General features: G+C 45.8%; 2 protein-coding genes across 2 annotated transcripts in view; one reads left to right on the top strand and one right to left on the bottom strand.

The window, feature by feature from the left end:
• The first annotated feature begins 1,478 nt into the window (after positions 1-1,478).
• FAM219B (family with sequence similarity 219 member B) lies at positions 1,479-15,702 on the top strand. Its single transcript, XM_070762643.1, has 6 exons — positions 1,479-1,620; positions 4,089-4,185; positions 5,475-5,565; positions 8,456-8,533; positions 10,499-10,544; positions 12,264-15,702. The coding sequence occupies exons 1-6, from the start codon at positions 1,540-1,542 to the stop codon at positions 12,417-12,419; spliced, it is 549 nt and encodes a 182-aa protein (XP_070618744.1). The 5' UTR covers positions 1,479-1,539; the 3' UTR covers positions 12,420-15,702.
• MPI (mannose phosphate isomerase) overlaps positions 15,605-17,486 on the bottom strand; it is a 16,202-nt gene continuing 14,320 nt past the window's right edge. Inside the window, exon 8 of the mRNA XM_070762634.1 lies at positions 15,605-17,252. Within this exon, the coding sequence (XP_070618735.1) occupies positions 17,034-17,252 (219 nt within the window). The 3' untranslated portion in view covers positions 15,605-17,033. The remainder of the gene's footprint in view (positions 17,253-17,486) is intronic.

The raw sequence follows: 17,486 nt of genomic DNA, 5'->3' as shown, positions 1-17,486 counted from the left end.
TAATAATAATTATTATTATTATTATTATTATTATTATTATTATTTATTAGATTTGTATGCCGCCCCTCTCCGAAGACTCGGGGCGGCTCACAATAATAATAATAATAAAAAACAATATAACAGTGAACAAATCTAATATTAAAAGAAAAAACATATATAAAACCCCAGCTATTAAAACCATGCAACACATACATACCAAACATAAAATATAAAAGCCTGGGGGAGGTGTCTCAGTTCCCCCATGCCTGGCAATATAGGTGGGTCTTGAGTAATTTGCGAAAGACAAGGAGGGTGGGGGCCGTTCTAATCTCCGTGGGGAGTTGATTCCAGAGGGCTGGGGCCACCACAGAGAAGGCTCTTCCTCGGGCCCGCCAAACGACATTGTTTGGTCAACAGGACCCGGAGAAGGCCAACTCTGTGGGACCTTATCGGCCGCTGACATTCGCTGGCTGGGGAATTCTGGGAGTTGAAATCCAAATATCTTTTAGTTGCCAAGATTGGGAAACACTGCTTGTAGCTGTATCCCTGTGATCCAGGAAGGATGAGCAAGATAGTGGTAGCTCATAGGTTGCTCCATGCTGCTTTCTCCTTACAAGCCAGAGGCAATTGCAGCTACCCTTCATAGAAAGGGTTGCCTCAACTTTTATTGAATGCATATATAAATTAAATTTATATCTCATCGAGCAATGCAACAAGATATAATTTACAAGAAGATATAAAACCACCCTTGAAAACAAAACATTGACATTAAAATTAACAAAAATAGCTGAGGGTGACAGGAGTTGTAGTCCATTTGCAACTAGCTGGGGAAAACCCTTTTTCACACAAATAAGATAAAATTGGAATTGAATTAATTGAATTTTATTGCCCAAGTGTGATTGGACACACAATGAATTTGTCTTGATGTATAGGAATACAGTATACATACTCAGTGTTCATAAAAGATAAGTTCACCAAGAATCACAACACTTAAGGATAGTTGGGGTACCAATAAGCAATCAATAGCCGCCCCGAGTTTACGGAGAGGGGCGGCATACAAATCTAATAAATAAATCAAATAAAATCATAAATGGTAAGGATACAAGCAAAAAATATAAATTATAAGGATACAAGCAACAAAGTTAGTCATACAGTCATTGTGGGAGGAGATGCGTGCTGGGAACGATGAGAAGATTAATGGTAGTAATAAATTTGGGTTTTTTCTGTTTGTCCATTTAACAAAATTTCAGCAATTGGAGGGCAATTGACAGACGCGACGGAGCGCAAGTCCGCCAGCTTCCTAGAGCGGCCCTTCCCTTCGGCTCTTCTCCAAAACAAAACACAAAAAACAAAGGGCCGCTCCCTATTGGCCAGCTGTCTCTCACCTCGCCCATAGGCGTTGTGAGAGCGAAGAGGCGACCAATCCGGGAGAGCGTTTTTGAAGACGGGACGGCTCCCGTCGCGTTTCCTATTGGCGGAGCGTTTGCGATGACGGACGGGCGGGGGCGGAGTGGGCGTGACTTCGAGGGGGGGGGGACACCCTCTCCGGCAGAAGCGGCGATGTCGACGGGAGACGGAGGTGAGGAGGAGCCGCCGCGGGGAAAAGAGGCCGGGCCGCACCTCGGGCCCAGCGGCGACCTGGTGAGGCTGGGGAAGGGGGGGGAGAGAAGGAGGCCCTCTTCCTGGCCAGCCTGGTGATTCTGGATATTAGAAGAGACTTTGGGGGGGGGGAGTAGACTGCTCCTGGCTGGGGAGGCTCCATTCACACAACAGGCCCAGATGTCAAAGCGAAGAGGGAGAAATCCTGGCTTTCCCAGCCCTCAGACCTCCTCCTGACCCCTCAAGGCTGGTGTTTTGGTGGGGAGAGGCTTTCTAACTCCCTACGAAACTAGACTTACAATCCTGGGTCTTGAAAGCTTAGAACTACGACGCCTTAAACGTGATCTAAGTATTGCCCACGAGATTATTATTATTATTATTATTTTATTATTTATTGGATTTGTATGCCGCTCCTCTCCGTAGACTCGGGACGGCTAACAACAATGATAAAGACAGCATGTGACAATCCAATAATAAAACAACTAAAAACCCTTATTATAAAACCAAACATACCATGCGTAACTTGTAATGGCCTAGGGGGAAGGAATATCTCAACTCCCCCATGCCTGGCGGTATAAATGAGTCTTGAATAGTTTACAAAAGACAGGGAGGGTGGGGGCAGTTCTAATCTCCGGGGGGAGTTGGTTCCAGAGGGCCGGGGCCGCCAGAGAGAAGGCTCTTCCCCTGGGGCCCGCCAAATGACATTGTTTAGTCGACGGGACCCAGAGAAGGCCAAGATCATATGCTGCAATGCCCTGCCTGTCAACGACTACTTCAGCTTCAACCACAACAACACAAGAGCACACAACAGATTCAAGCTTAACATTAACCGCTCCAAATTTGACTGTAAAAAATATGACTTTAGTAATCGGGTTGTTGAAGCGTGGAACTCATTACCGGACTCCGTAGTATCATCCCCTAACCCCCAACATTTTACCCTTAGACTATCCACGGTTGACCTCTCCAGATTCCTAAGAGGTCAGTAAGGGGCGTACATAAGCGCTCTAGAGTGCCTTCCGTCCCCTGTCCTATAGTCTCTCCTATATCTCGTATTTCTTCTCTACTATATCCTCTATAACCATTGTGTACTATTGTGTATTGGACTAAATAAATAAATAAAAAATAAATAAATAAATAAATAAATCTTTGGAAAATGGGCAGGGCAAGGCAAGGAGGGAATGGGGGCTGGGGGGCGGGGGCTGGATGGGTGGAGGGGAGTCTCTGAGCCTCTCCCCCCCCCACAAAACCCTTCAGCCTCTTCTCTTTCTATTGGAAGAGACAGTGGTGGTGGTGGTAGACTGCCCCTTGTTGGAGAGGCTCCATTCACAACAGACCAAGATGTGCTTTCCCAGCCATCATCAGACCCCCAACCCCTCAAGACTGGTGTTTTGGTGGGGAGTAGCTTTCTTTGGAAAGTCTTTCTTTGAACAGGGCAGGGTGGGAGGGGGGCTGGGAGTTGGGGGGGGCTAGGAAGTGGGGAATGAGTAGGTCGTGGTCTGGGTGAGTGCGGTGCGGGCTCTCTGAGTTTGGCACCTTTCATTATTATTATTTATTAGATTTGGATGCCGCCCCTCTCTGCAGACTCGGAGAGCCTCCCCTACAAAAAAACCCTTCAGCCTCCTCTTCTCCTCTTTCTATTAGAAGAGACAGTGGTGGGGGTAGACTGGCCCTGGCTGGGGAGGCTCCATTCATAACGGCCAAGATGTCAAAGCGAGGAGGGAAAGAGATCTTTTCTCAACCTGGCCCAGTAGGAGAGAATATTTCATTCATTCAGATCTAGGATGTGTTATTTGAGTGTTCCCTTTACTTTTTTGAGCAGTATGTATGTCTTGCTAGAGGTGGATAGTCTTTGTGCCCTTAACAATAGATCTGGAAGGCACTTGGACACAGTAGGAAGGAAGAGAAATTCAACTTGTCAATTGCATAAACATTGCCTTACATGAAACAGCCTATATATGTTATTTATTGATTTATTAAATTTGTATGCCGCCCATTCCCAAAGGACTCTGGGCAGCTTACAGCAGTTAAAAACAATATAAAACTCTATTTAATACAGTCATACAGTCTTATTGTGGCCGGCAATATTAAGGCAATATCTGTAACTCTCCTAGATCCTTGGGAAGGATCCCGCAGTCAAAAATACTAAACCCAATCCCAGCTATTTGGCAGATTGTACGTAAGCAGCAACAATAATAACAAGCTTTTTGCTAATTTTGTGTTTTATTTTAAATAAAATGAAACTTCCAAAAGGCAAAATTGCCAAGAAACTTGATATTTTTGTTGCTGGCTTATGTACAATCTCCCAAATAGCTGGGATTGGATTTAGTACTTTAATATGTTTTATTTTAAAATAAATAAAACACAACAAGGACAAAATTACCAAGAAACCTGTGCTGCTGCTGCTGCTGCTTACATACTATCTGCAAAAAGATATGATTGGATAATTTTTGTGGTCAGTGTCCAGTGCAACGGCTCTTCAACCTCTCACTCCCCCATTTCCTTTTTTTCAGGGGCAAATGGACAAACGTAGGATGTGCCGAGGCTCCCCGGTAGAGAAAAAAGGCCCCTACATTATGAAGAAACCATCTTCTATTCAGGATAAGCTACGTAAGTAGAAACATAGAAGATTGACGGCAGAAAAAGACCTCCTGGTCCATCTAGTCTGCCCTTATACTATTTCCTGTATTTTATCTTAGGATGGATCTATGTTTATCCCAGGCATGTTTAAATTCAGTTCCTGTGGATTGACCGACCACTTTATTTATTTATTTATTTATTTATTTATTTATTTATTTATTTATTTATTTATTTATTTATTTATTTATTTATTTATTTATTTATATGCCGCCCCTCTCCAGAGACTCCAGAGATGATGATGATGATGATGATTATTATTATTATTATTATTATTATTATTAATCATCATCATCACCATTATTATCATTATTATCTAGTCTGCCCTTATGCTATTTACTGTATTTTATCTTAGGATGGATCTATGTTTATCCCAGGCATGTTTAAATTCAGTTCCTGTGGATTGACCCACCACATTATTATTATTATTATTATTATTATTATTATTATTATTATTATTAATCACCATTATTATTATCATTATTATCATTATTATCTAGTCTGCCCTTACGCTATTTCCTGTATTTTATCTTAGGATGGATCTATGTTTATCCCAGGCATGTTTAAATTCAGTTCCTGTGGATTTACCCACCACGTCTTCTGGAAGTTTGTTTTAAACTTCTACTACTCTAAGTAAAAGGAACACACAACTTTTCTCCACCTGCTCCCAGAAATGTGCTGTTTATAGCCCATCCTCAACTTGACTGCAAGGGAGCCTGGTCACTTTTATGGTTATAGGTCATGATGGTCATAATGTGGCTCACCCAGGTGATTGTTAGGTGAACCAGTTGTCCACAATGGGCCTATTGTACCCAAAACCAAAAGGCTGGTTTGGGGCAAAAGCCCTGAGATGCTACAAAGAGCGGTAAAATTAATAGGACTTAGACTATTATATTGTATTGTTTTCTTTTTTATATGTTGAAAGCCGCCCCGAGTCCTCGGAGAAAGGAGGCATATAAATCCAATAAATAAATAATAATAATAATAAATAAAAGTTGGGTTATTTACAGAAGTCTAAAGAGTACAGCCAGTTGCTGACTTTATCTTGGTGTATGATTGATTGTGTGCTTGTTTTTTATATATATCGGGGTTGCTTTTATGAATTTTTTAACCTAAAACTGTAATTAGATTGGTAAATATTAGATTTGTCACTATGTACTGTTTTGCCATTGTTGTGAGCCGCCCCGAGTCTGCGGAGAGGGGCGGCATATAAATCCAATAAATCTAATCTAATCTTCTGTTTTGCTTTTTTGGTGTTGCAGAAAAACATCGCGAGATGGCGAAGGCAATGCTGCAGAAGAAAGGGGTGCTTTCAGGACCCTTCCGACAACAGCCCAAACCAGGAGGCGTGAGGTCAGCATCCGTGTTCATGTTGAATGTCCATGATAATTCTGGTTTTTCAGGATCGGCCAGGGATATGTATGTGGAAATCAGCAACTTTCAAAATGCGGTTTTTGAAACAGGGGGGGAATGAGCCACTTTTTATTGAGGACTAGATGCAGAAGTGAAGGACGTCCGTTTGCAGGGAACCTTCTCTGTAACACTCTCTACATGGGGCTACCTTTGAAAAGTGTTCGGAAACTTCAGATCGTGCAGAATGCAGCTGCGAGAGCAATTATGGGCTTCTCCAAGTATGCCCATATCACTCCAACACTCCGCAGTCTGCATTGGCTGCCGATCAGTTTCCGGTCACAATTCAAAGTGTTGGTTATGACCTATAAAGCCCTTCATGGCACCGGACCAGAATATCTTCGGGACCCCCTCCTGCCGCACGAATCCCAGCGACCGGTTAGGTCCCACAGAGTTGGCCTTCTCCGGGTCCCGTCGACTAAACAATGTCGTCTGGCGGGACCCAGGGGAAGAGCCTTCTCTGTGGGGGCCCCGACCCTCTGGAACCAGCTCCCCCCTGAGATTAGGATTGCCCCCACCCTCCCTGCCTTTCGTAAACTCCTTAAGACCCACCTTTGCCGTCAGGCATGGGGGAACTAAAACATGTTGTTTTGTTGATTGATTGACTGTGTGCCTGTTTTTTATATATACCGTTTTTTATGAGATTATTAATTTAAATTGGAACTGGATGGGTGGGCATTGGATTTGGTATTGTGTACTGTACTGTTTTTTATTATTGCTGTGAGGCGCCCCGAGTTTGCGGAGAGGGGCGGCATATAAATCCAATAAACCTAAACCTAACCTTTTTCCCTCCCAGAAATACAGTTACAGTGGTGCCTCTACTTACGAGCTTAATTCGTTCCGTGACCAGGTTCTTAAGTAGAAAAGTTTGTAAGAAGAAGCGATTCCCCCCCCCCCATAGGAATCAATGCAAAAGCGAATAATGCATGTGATTGGGGAAACCACAGGGAAGGTGGAGGCCCTGTTTCCTCCCAGGAGATTCCTAGAGAGGCCCCACGGAGGCTTCTCCCCACCTTTTCCTGCCCTGTTTCCTCCCAGGAGATTCCTAGAGAGGCCCCACAGAGGCTTCTCCCCACCTTTCCTGGTTACAGTTTCGGAGGCTCGGTTCGTAAGTGGAAAATGGTTCGTGAGACGAGGCAAAAAAATCTTGAACGCCCAGTTCTTATCTAGAAAAGTTGGTAAGTAGAGGCGTTTGTAGGCAGAGGTACCACTGTAATCTGCGACTTACATCTGTTCTGTCGGGCTCTCTGGTAGAATCCTCCCAAAAATTCACAGGTACAAATTTCAGACACACACACGTTTGAAAATTCAAAATAATGTTTTTTATAATGAAAATTCACTTAAACCAAGCCCTCTTTTGGGATAGCAAAGAGCCCTCGTCTCCAAACAAACTGGTAATTTGTACAAGTCCCTTATCAGTTCTGTGATACTTAGCTTGCAGCTGTGAGGCAATTCACAGTCCTTCTTCTTTCACAAAGTGAAACACACTTTGCCCTGGTTTAGTTTCAAAGCGGGGAAAAATCAGCACACAAAAGGTCAAAGTCAGTAAAGCAGTCACGAAACACAACGATCAGATAATCCTCCACAATGGCCGAACCCACAGGCTGCTATTTATAGCAGCCTCACTAATGACCACAGCCCCACCCAACCACAGGTGGCCTCATTTTCTTTGATAATAATCTCTCGGTTGTTGTTGCCTATGCATTGCTCTCCACATGCGTGGCTGTATCATTAACTCTTGTTCCGAATCCAAGGAGGAGCTAGATAATTGATCTCCTTCTGAGCTGTCTGCCACACTCTCCTCCTGTCACTCATGTCTTCTTGGTCAGAGGAGCCTTCATCAGCAGATTCCACCGGGCACACACCAGGCTTGCAGCATGTGGATGTCTCCCCCACATCCACAGTCCTTGGGGCAGGAGCTGGGCCAGAGCTAACCACAACAACATCTAGAAGCAAGCCCCAAAATTCCTGTTGTTAAATGAGACATTTCCAAGGGGAGTTTTACCTTGTCTTACAATCTTGCTTGCCACTTAATCACTGCAGTTGTTAAGTTAGTAACGAGATTGTTGTCAGCCTCTGTTTTGCTGTTTGCTTCAGCTGCCATAGAAACTGGGGTGGGTGGGGTGGAGATTAGGTATTTGGGTAAGGGGGAAAGTGTGCTGGAGGTTGTTCTCCTTGTGTTTCATTAGAAAGCTAGGGCAGAAAGTTCTCAACATGGACCGCCAGACAATAGCAATAGCATTTAGACTTATATACCGCTTCATAATGCTTTTACAGCCTTCTCTAAATGGTCCACAGAATCAGCTTGATGATTTATTATTATTATTATTATTATTATTATTATTATTATTATTATTAGATTTGTATGCCGCCCCTCTCCGTAGACTCGGGGCGGCTCACAACAATAACAAAGACAATGTAAGAACAAATCTAATAATGTAAAAAACACTAAAAACCCCATTATTAAAAGCAAGCATGCACACAAACATACCATGTATAAACTGTATAGGCCTGGGGGGAGATATCTCAGTTCCCCCATGCCTGATGGCAGAGATGGGTCTTAAGAACTTTACGAAAGGCAAGGAGGGTGGGGGCAGTTCTGATCTCCGGGGGGAGCTGGTTCCAGAGGGTCGGGGCCGCCACAGAGAAGGCTCTTTTCCTGGGTCCCGCCAAACGACATTGTTTAGTCGACGGGATCCGGAGAAGGCCAACTCTGTGGGACCTAATGTAGGTGGACGTCTACTTTGGCCCTCTGTTCACATCCTACACTCTCCCCTTCCACCCCTACCGTGCATGGTGGCTTTATGGTAATTTCTTCTTCTTCTTTTACCAGGACGGTGAAATTCAACAAGGGCTACACTGCGCTCAGCCAGACCTCAGATGAGACTTTGGTGGCTCTTGATTCCGACAGGTGAGAGGCATGTAAGCATTGGTTGACTCTTTTTGGGTCTGAAAAAAAACAAAGGTTGAGTCCCATCCCTCAATTGAGTGGTGGTTCTCAACAGCTGGTCGTTTGCGGCCACGCGCCAGCTTATATGACAGGAGGAAGAAATAATGATCTGATTGTGGCTAGAAGGGGGGGGGGGGAGTTTGTTAGCTCTCAGCTCCAAAAAGAAATACAGTGGTACTTCTACCTAAGAAGGCCTCTACTTACGAACTTTTCTAGATAAGAACCGTGTGTTCAAGATTTTTTTGCCTCTTCTCAAGAACCATTTTCCACTTAACAAACCCGAGCCTCCGAAACTGTAACTGGGAAAGGCAGGGAGAAGCCTCCGTGGGGCCTCTCTAGGAATCTCCTGGGAGGAAACAGGGCCGGAAAAGGCGGGGAGAAGCCTCTGTGGGGCCTCTCTAGGAATCTCCTGGGAGGAAACAGGGCCGGAAAAGGCGGGGAGAAGCCTCTGTAGGGCCTCTCTAGGAATCTCCTGGGAGGAAACAGGGCCGGAAAAGGCAGGGAGAAGCCTCCAGGGGACCTCTCTAGGAATCTCCTGGGAGGAAACAGGGCCGGAAAAAGCAGGGAGAAGCCTCCAGGGGGCCTCTAGGAATCTCCTGGGAGGAAACAGGGCCGGAAAAGGCGGGGAGAAGTCTCTGTGGGGCCTCTCTATGAATCTCATGGGAGGAAACAGGGCCGGAAAAGGCAGGGAGAAGCCTCCATGGGGGTTCTAGGAATCTCCTGGGAGGAAATGGGGCCGGAAAAGGCGGGGAGAAGCTTCTGTGCGGCCTCTCTAGGAATCTCCTGGGAGGAAACAGGGCCGGAAAAGGCGGGGAGAAGCCTCTGTGGGGCCTCTCTAGGAATCTCCTGGGAGGAAACAGGGCCGGAAAAGGCAGGGAGAAGCCTCCAGGGGACCTCTCTAGGAATCTCCTGGGAGGAAACAGGGCCGGAAAAGGCGGGGAGAAGCCTCCCGGGGGCCTCTAGGAATCTCCTGGGAGGAAACAGGGCCGGAAAAGGCGGGGAGAAGCCTCTGTGGGGCCTCTCTAGGAATCTCCTGGGAGGAAACAGGGCCGGAAAAGGCGGGCAGAAGCCTCCGTGGGGCCTCTCTAGGAATCTCCTGGGAGGAAACAGGGCCTCCACCCTCCCTGTGGTTTCCCCAATCACAGGCATTATTTGCTTTTACATTGATTCCTATGGGAAAAATTGCTTCTTCTTTCAAACTTTTCTACTTAAGAACCTGGTCACGGAACGAATTAAGTTCATAAGTAGAGATACCAGTGTACTTTTGCTTTCAGCAGCCTCTCCCAAATCTTTATTGAAAAAGGCAGATCAGTTGCAAGACAGCTTTTTCCCATCTTGTGGGAGGCTGGTTGATTGTTGTTGTTTTTAAAACATTTTTATTGGTTTTTTTAAAATATAAGACAAACAAGACAAACCACATTTAACATGTAAAGGAGCTACCATTGCTCCGCTAAGCATAGAAGTCTTACTAATACAAGAAAGAAAAACTAGTTATGGTTCAGATCAAAACAGAACGGTAAAAATTGTTAATAACATGTTTCTTAACATACTACTATAATATAACATCTGAGTACTTCAGCATTTTCGTCATAGCATTGTGATTAAAATAATTTGAAATCAGTTAACAAAGCTAAGACTTATCCATAACGTTTCAATATGTCATTTATTCAATCTAATAAATTTAAGTTTTCTATAATTTGTTTTTATATTGTTAATAATCCTTTTTTACATTCCACCAATTATATACTTTCTCCCAAGTTTTATAAAACTCTGTTTCCTTTTGATTATTTAACCGTCTCGTCACCATATCTAATTCTGCACATGCCATAATTATGGAATGTGATTCTTTTTTTAAATGGATCAGTTGGCAACTGGAAAGGGGATTTGATGCATCCTTTCAACTTGTCCTTCGATTTCTTTTTTTAGTGATGACCTGGAATCAAGATGTTCCTCCGGTTACTCCTCGGCCGAGGCAAGTCTGGTATTTTTTTTTTATTTTTTTTTTAGCAGATTAACAAGAGTCGGAAGGGACCTTGTCGGTCATCTAGTCCACCCCCCCCCCAAACAGGAGATCCGACATCTGCCTCTAATTTAGGATTGAACACACAACCTTCTGATTGTGAGGCAGGAGCTCCACCCCTAGGTATTCATGCCTAAGGCGGGACTAGAACTTGCCATCTCCTGGTGATTGGCCCAAAGTCACCCTGCCGGCTTTCATATCTAAGGCGGGACTAGAACTCACCGTCTCCTGGTGATTGGCCCAAAGTCACCCAGCCAGCTTTCATATCTAAGGTGGGACTAGAACTCACCGTCTCCTGGTGATTGGCCCAAAGTCACCCAGCCAGCTTTCATATCGAAGGCGGGACTAGAACTCACCGTCTCCTGGTGATTGGCCCAAAGTCACCCAGCCAGCTTTCATATCTAAGGTGGGACTAGAACTCACCGTCTCCTGGTGATTGGCCCAAAGTCACCCAGCCAGCTTTCATATCTAAGGTGGGACTAGAACTCACCGTCTCCTGGTGATTGGCCCAAAGTCACCCAGCCAGCTTTCATATCTAAGGCGGGACTAGAACTCACCGTCTCCTGGTGATTGGCCCAACGTCACCCGGCCAGCTTTCATGCCTAAGGCGGGACTAGAACTCACCGTCTCCTAGTGATTGGCCCAACGTCACCCGGCCAGCTTTCATGCGTAAGGCGGGACTAGAACTCACCGTCTCCTAGTGATTGGCCCAACGTCACCCGGCCAGCTTTCATATCTAAGGCGGGACTAGAACTCACCGTCTCCTGGTGATTGGCCCAAAGTCACCCAGCCAGCTTTCATATCTAAGGCGGGACTAGAACTCACCGTCTCCTGGTGATTGGCCCAAAGTCACCCAGCCAGCTTTCATATCTAAGGTGGGACTAGAACTCACCGTCTCCTGGTGATTGGCCCAAAGTCACCCAGCCAGCTTTCATATCTAAGGCGGGACTAGAACTCACCGTCTCCTAGTGATTGGCCCAAAGTCACCCGGCCAGCTTTCATGCCTAAGGCGGGACTAGAGCTCACCGTCTCCTGGTGATTGGCCCAAAGTCACCCAGCCAGCTTTCATATCTAAGGCGGGACTAGAACTCACCGTCTCCTGGTGATTGGCCCAAATTCACCCAGCCAGCTTTCATATGTAAGGTGGGACTAGAACTCACCGTCTCCTGGTGATTGGCCCAACGTCACCCGGCCAGCTATCATGCCTAAGGCGGGACTAGAACTCACCGTCTCCTAGTGATTGGCCCAAAGTCACCCGGCCAGCTTTCATGCCTAAGGCGGGACTAGAACTCACCGTCTCCTAGTGATTGGCCCAACTTCACCCGGCCAGCTTTCATGTCTAAGGCGGGACTAGAACTCACCGTCTCCAAGTGATTGGCCCAAAGTCACCCGGCCAGCTTTCATGCCTAAGGCGGGACTAGAACTCACCGTCTCCTGGTGATTGGCCCAACGTCACCCCACCAGCTTTCATGCGTAAGGCGGGACTAGAACTCACCGTCTCCTGGTGATTGGCCCAACGTCACCCCGCCAGCTTTCATGCCTAAGGCGGGACTAGAATTCACAGTCTCCTGGTTTCTACCTTAATCGCTAGGCCGAATTCTGCCAGCTGTGCAGAATTGAAAACTAGGTTTGCCGCGGAGGTTATTACCCCATGTTTTCTGCCCCCCTCAGGTCAACCAGGACCTCAGCCGGCAGTTGCTTCAGGACGGCTACCGCTTGGACGAGATCCCCGACGACGAGGACCTGGACCTGATCCCCCCGAAGCCCATCTCGTCCTCGCCGTGCTCCTGTTGCTTCGGCGACTCGGCCTCCTGCTCCATCCAGTAGGGAGAAGCCTCGGAGGGCGACACTAACACGGGTCAAGGATTCAGCACTTTTCTCCCCCAAACTCCCCCCTTTGTTTTGGACCCCTGCGGAGCCCAGCCCTGAACGTTAGGTCAAATCAGCGGGACTGGGGGGGAGCGGGGCGACCCTGGAGATTCGGCCCCTGGAAGGGCAAAGCAGTGGCACCTTGTTCAGAGCTCCATGGATGGGGCAACGTAGACGTCTATTGACGGTTAAGTCTTCAAGAACCTGGTGGATGCCCTCTGCAAAGCGAGGTTGCTTCTCTGGACAGGTTCGGCCCTCCTGACGACTCATCAGGAGGCAAAGGTTACTCCCCATAAAAGGTGAACAGAAAACCTTGGTGTGTGTGTGTGTGCGTGTAAAAGTGAACAATAGCAATTCCGATAACTAGGTTTACACTATATATTGGGGTTGCGGAGGTCAAAAAAACCCCTTCGATGCTGCATAGAGACAGAAGGAAGAGATTTTACGCCCAGGTTGCGTCTACTGAGGAGTGAGAAGTTCTTGAGATGTTTCTGCAGGGTTTCTTTGGACTGGGAGAGCAGGCTGCATCAAGTTTCTTGCTTTTCTTCGGCCTGTCGATGGCTTTAGTTACTATGACCATTGGCTCGCTCGTTCCGTTCTCTTTAGGAAGCAAAAGCGAAGGATGTGGAAGATGCCTGAACTCTTAATTTTCAGCCATTAATTGATCTCCTGAAAGAGTCTCAAGGCAACCTGACCTTAGCAATAGCTTATCCTTCTCTTGGAAGGTTGAACCTCTCAGATCCATGGGTAGTTGGGCAACTACTGGCCTTAACGTGGGGGAGCGATGACCGACAATTCTTGAACCGTCGATTTATTTGGTAGATGGGATTTTTGGAGGTCGCTTTGGACCCATTTCCTTTTGGGGGGAGGCAAAGAGAATAAGAGGGGAAGGAGAAGGTTGGGACCTTTTTAGATACCTGGCCTCATCAGCTTTGCAGGTCGCATACAGCTCTTACGTCATCAACTTATCTATCACTTTGAATGTTCTCTAAACTTGGTGTCCTTCAAATGGACGAAGGTCCCACGCTTAGAAACAGCCTATGAAGACCACCAAGGGTCTTCTGCATTAGATTAACCCATGGAAAGAGGACCTCTGCATGCCGTCGGTCCATTTCAGCTTTGGACCTTCTTGTAAGAGAGGACAAGTTTTAGGCAGCTTGCAGAGACCGTGTAGTAAGTGCGTAACTTGTAAGCAGTTCTGGAGAAGAATTGAGATCTAGTCTTCCTAGATCCTAGCACTGACTGACCCAGAACAGAAACGGACTGTCCTTTGGACCAGTTGTTCTGAAACAGCATGTCTCAACAGACATCTCAGAGATGTTGATAGGAGAGCCAGTATGTCCATCTCTAGTGAAAAAGTGTGGGATGTTCTGCGTCAGGGGATAGGCAAAGTTGGCTCTTCTATGACTTGTGTGGACTTCAACTCCCAGAATTCCTGAGCCAAACATGCTAGCTTAGGAATTCTGGGAATTGAAGTCCACATGTCATAGAAGAGCCAACTTTGCCTATCCCTGTTCTGGGTGTTGGATGGGGTGCTCTGGACCTTAGATGGGAGATGTTGTACTCTATGAGGGTGTAGTGAAGCTCAATAACATTAAATTGTCCATCTTCTCTTCATTGGTTGAGGAGCAAACTCAACATCATCTCCCAAGTTTAATGGTGGAACATCTGCAGTTCTTCCACTTGCATCCTTGCAATTTGAGAAGGGTGTCCCAGCGTTGACATCCTAAACATCTCACTCCTGGTCACAGCCCCCCTTCCCTCCCCAAAATTAAGCTCATTGCTTCCTCATACAGACAACTTGCTCTTGAGGGTTATGTCTTGTGACTCTCTGAAAAGAGAAGGGGATTAACTTGCTGTGGCCAACTCAGCAACTCCACTTAATTATTTGAAATAATTTTTAAAATAATTTCAATTTCTGTCATTCCCATTTCATTCGATCCCTCCTTTTGCATCCTTTCTTTAATAATTCTTTCTTCAGTATATTAGTGTAACTCTTGTCCTGCAGGAGTTGACGTAGACCCCTCTCAAACTCAACATCTTATCTGGCTTCGGTTGACATCCAGGATGAAACACCGAGATGCCACTCAAAATTATGTTGAGCTTCCTGACATGGATTGCAAAGCTATGGGTGGCCAGTAGATGGCAGCCACAACACAGCATTACTACTGCCTCTAGGCTGCCTTCTACTGGTTATTTGGATTTTTTCCCATCCCAAAACTGATTTTTTTCCCCAGCCATTTTTAATCAAACTATCCAACATCAGTTACCAGCAGGTACACTGGTTTGTGGCTTAGTTATTTTTTTTGCCCTGCTGAGACACAGCAGCAAGTGTATTTTTAAAAAATGCAACCTATGTACAAATCTTTGCAGAATTGGTTTGATAGAGCTATAAAATCGGCATTTCCCAATCTGTGCCAGATTACAACCGGTAGAAATTCAGACTTGAAATCTTAACCACGGAGCGGGAGGCAAATGTTAGGTTGTAGAAAGATGTGCCGATAGTGGCGAATATATAATATGGTGGCAAAAGTTGTACTGAGCTAAACCAATATCTCTGGTTTCGCTATTGTTTTTTCCTTTCCCCCAAAAAATACTGTCCCTTTCATTTATTAGGGGGGGAAAGGGGGCTGCTTTGTTGACTGGATCGCTGCAAATGGTTTTTGTCCAGGACAGAAACTACAATGTTCACAACGGAGCCCATGTTACTCATGCACTGTTCGTCCAACGAACTTTAATGACGCGCATCTTCATAGATGCTCAGAATTTAAGGCTTAGACGGGACCATAAAGATCATCTAGTCCAGAGTTTTCCAAACATGGCAACCGTAAGACTTATGAAGACTTCAACTCCCAGAATTCAGCTTGTGCCTGGGGAATTGAAGTCCAAAAGTCTTCAAAGTCGCCAAGTTTGGAGATTCCTGATCTAATCCAAAAGAGATAAGATGCTAAGCAGGCATTATACAAAGGCATCCTTGCTCGGCTACCTGCTTGCGAAGCTGAAGGAATGGATGATTCTACAGGCATTTTTAGGTGCCCATTAAATCTGCCCAGTAGACTTTTATTTTTAAAGCTGCCTTAAAAGCACTAAAATGCATTACATAAAGTTTTTTGTTTGTTTTTTTAAAAAAACTGAACAGAAGACAAGCTTACGGGATATTTAATATTATTGTATACTCGGTTCATTGTGTGTTACTTTTGTACAGTCTAAGGAAAGCGTCTATCAAATAAAGTACCTTCTATGCTACACACTTTGTCTCTTTGTTTATCTGAAACTCATGTCCCCCTCTTGGTAAGAATGCCAACTGGACTTTTAGATCAGTGAAACCACCCATATACAGTAATACCTCGTCTTACGAACCTAATTGGTTCCCGGGGGAGGTTCGTAAGACGAAAAGTTCCTAAGACAAAACATTGTTTCCCATAGGAAAATGAATGAGTAAAATGAATTAATCCGTGCAGGGGGGAAAAAAAATGCAAAAACCCGCTGCCGCCCGGCTGCCACCTTTTGAAACAGCCGGGCGCTTCTCAGCGTTCTCCCAATGCCGAACCCGGAAGTTCGGCAAAAGTTCGGGTTCGGGTGGCCGCCGAGAAGCCCCGCTGTCCGGCTGTCACCTTTTCAAACAGCCAGGGGGCTTCTCGGCGGCCTCCCAAATGCCAAACCCGGAAGTTCAGGTTTGGCGTTCGGGTTCAGGACGCTGAGAAGCCCCCCCCCAGCTGTTTCAAAAAGCGACGGTGGCAGCGGCGGGTTTGTAAGACGGAAAACGTTCGTAAGAAGAGGCAAAAAAATTCTGAACCCCAGGTTCGTATCTCGGGTTCATATGGCGAGGCGTTCGTATCATGAGGTACCACTGTACAGTGGTATCTCTACCTAAGAACTTTTCTAGATAAGAACCGAGTGTTCAAGATTTTTTTTACCTCTTCTTAAGAACCATGTTCTACTTAATAACCCAAGCCCGGAAAAATTTCCCAGGAAATTTGAAAGTGGCACGAAGGCCCGGCCAGTTTCCTGCCATTCCCCCTGGGTTTCTCTCTCTGACGCAATGTATGGGAGGCAGCCTCTTTATTTTTAAGCCTTAAAGTTTCGTACATGGTTAGATATTGGCATTGTGTTTTGTTATTTACAGATGTTTTATCTTAAGGTGGAGAAAAATAAAAATTATACCCGAATAAATGAAATTAAATCCGTCTTGAAGTTGCCAAAGTTGGGGGAAAAAACCCATTTTAGTCTTAAGATACAGAGACCACCACCCTACTCAAGGAAGCACGCAGGAGAAACATCTATTTGAGAGACATCGTGTTCTTTGGCAAGTCAGAACTAACAAAAGCATTGCCCACGGCCTTCCCTTAGGGGGAAGCGAGGGCTAACCAAAGGATTTCCAACCCTACATTTTTGAAGCGACAGACCAATGGAGCGTTGGCCAAAAGCCAGCTAAGGAGAGAAGACCGTTGGTATTCTTGGGTGGCCTGAGCCTCAGTCCTTGAAGGATGAAACCCAACCAGAGAGATGGAGACCAAGGGCAGCTTCTACTGGAGTTACTCTAAGGAGGAAAAAATGCTCGGTGTCCCTTAATTACAAGATGCAGCAAGCCCGGAAGAGAAGCATCCCGTCGGGGGAATTAAAATGCAAAGAGAGGCTCTCGTTGGCAGAGATGAACAAGACAGTGCCGGGACGTAGAATCATTTCAGACGCAGCTGCTGTGGACGTACCGACGGCCGAACCCTGGACAGTGAGCAGGAAGCTTGCTGAGTCGATGGCCGAAATGAGGTACAGCTTAAGGGAGGAAGGGATCTGTAAGGGGGAAAATAAAACATGTGTTGCTCAACGCGGGAAGGAAGAAAAAAAGAGAAGTATTATCGTGTCGGTGGAACAAGAAGCAACTGAAGCTAGAACAGGAAGTGAGTGAAAGAAACAGGAAGTAGCTAAAACAGGAAGAGGAAGTAATTGAAGCTGGAACAGAAAGTGAGTGAAAGAAACAGGAAGTAGCTAAAACAGGAAGAGGAAGCAACTGAAGCTGGAACAGGA

The sequence above is a fragment of the Erythrolamprus reginae genome, chromosome 10, assembly GCF_031021105.1.
Source record: "Erythrolamprus reginae isolate rEryReg1 chromosome 10, rEryReg1.hap1, whole genome shotgun sequence".
In the NCBI taxonomy this organism is placed as follows: Eukaryota; Metazoa; Chordata; class Lepidosauria; order Squamata; family Dipsadidae; genus Erythrolamprus; species Erythrolamprus reginae.
This window is presented reverse-complemented; position numbering and strand designations above follow the sequence as displayed.

Bases quoted from the DNA above. Each gene is read 5' to 3' on its own strand.
- FAM219B (XM_070762643.1), top strand. From the start codon at position 1,540: ATGTCGACGGGAGACGGAGGTGAGGAGGAGCCGCCGCGGGGAAAAGAG. The intron at 4,186-5,474 runs GTAAGTAGAAAC...TTGGTGTTGCAG, and splicing joins TTCTATTCAGGATAAGCTAC to AAAAACATCGCGAGATGGCG. The intron at 8,534-10,498 runs GTGAGAGGCATG...TTCTTTTTTTAG, and splicing joins GTGGCTCTTGATTCCGACAG to TGATGACCTGGAATCAAGAT.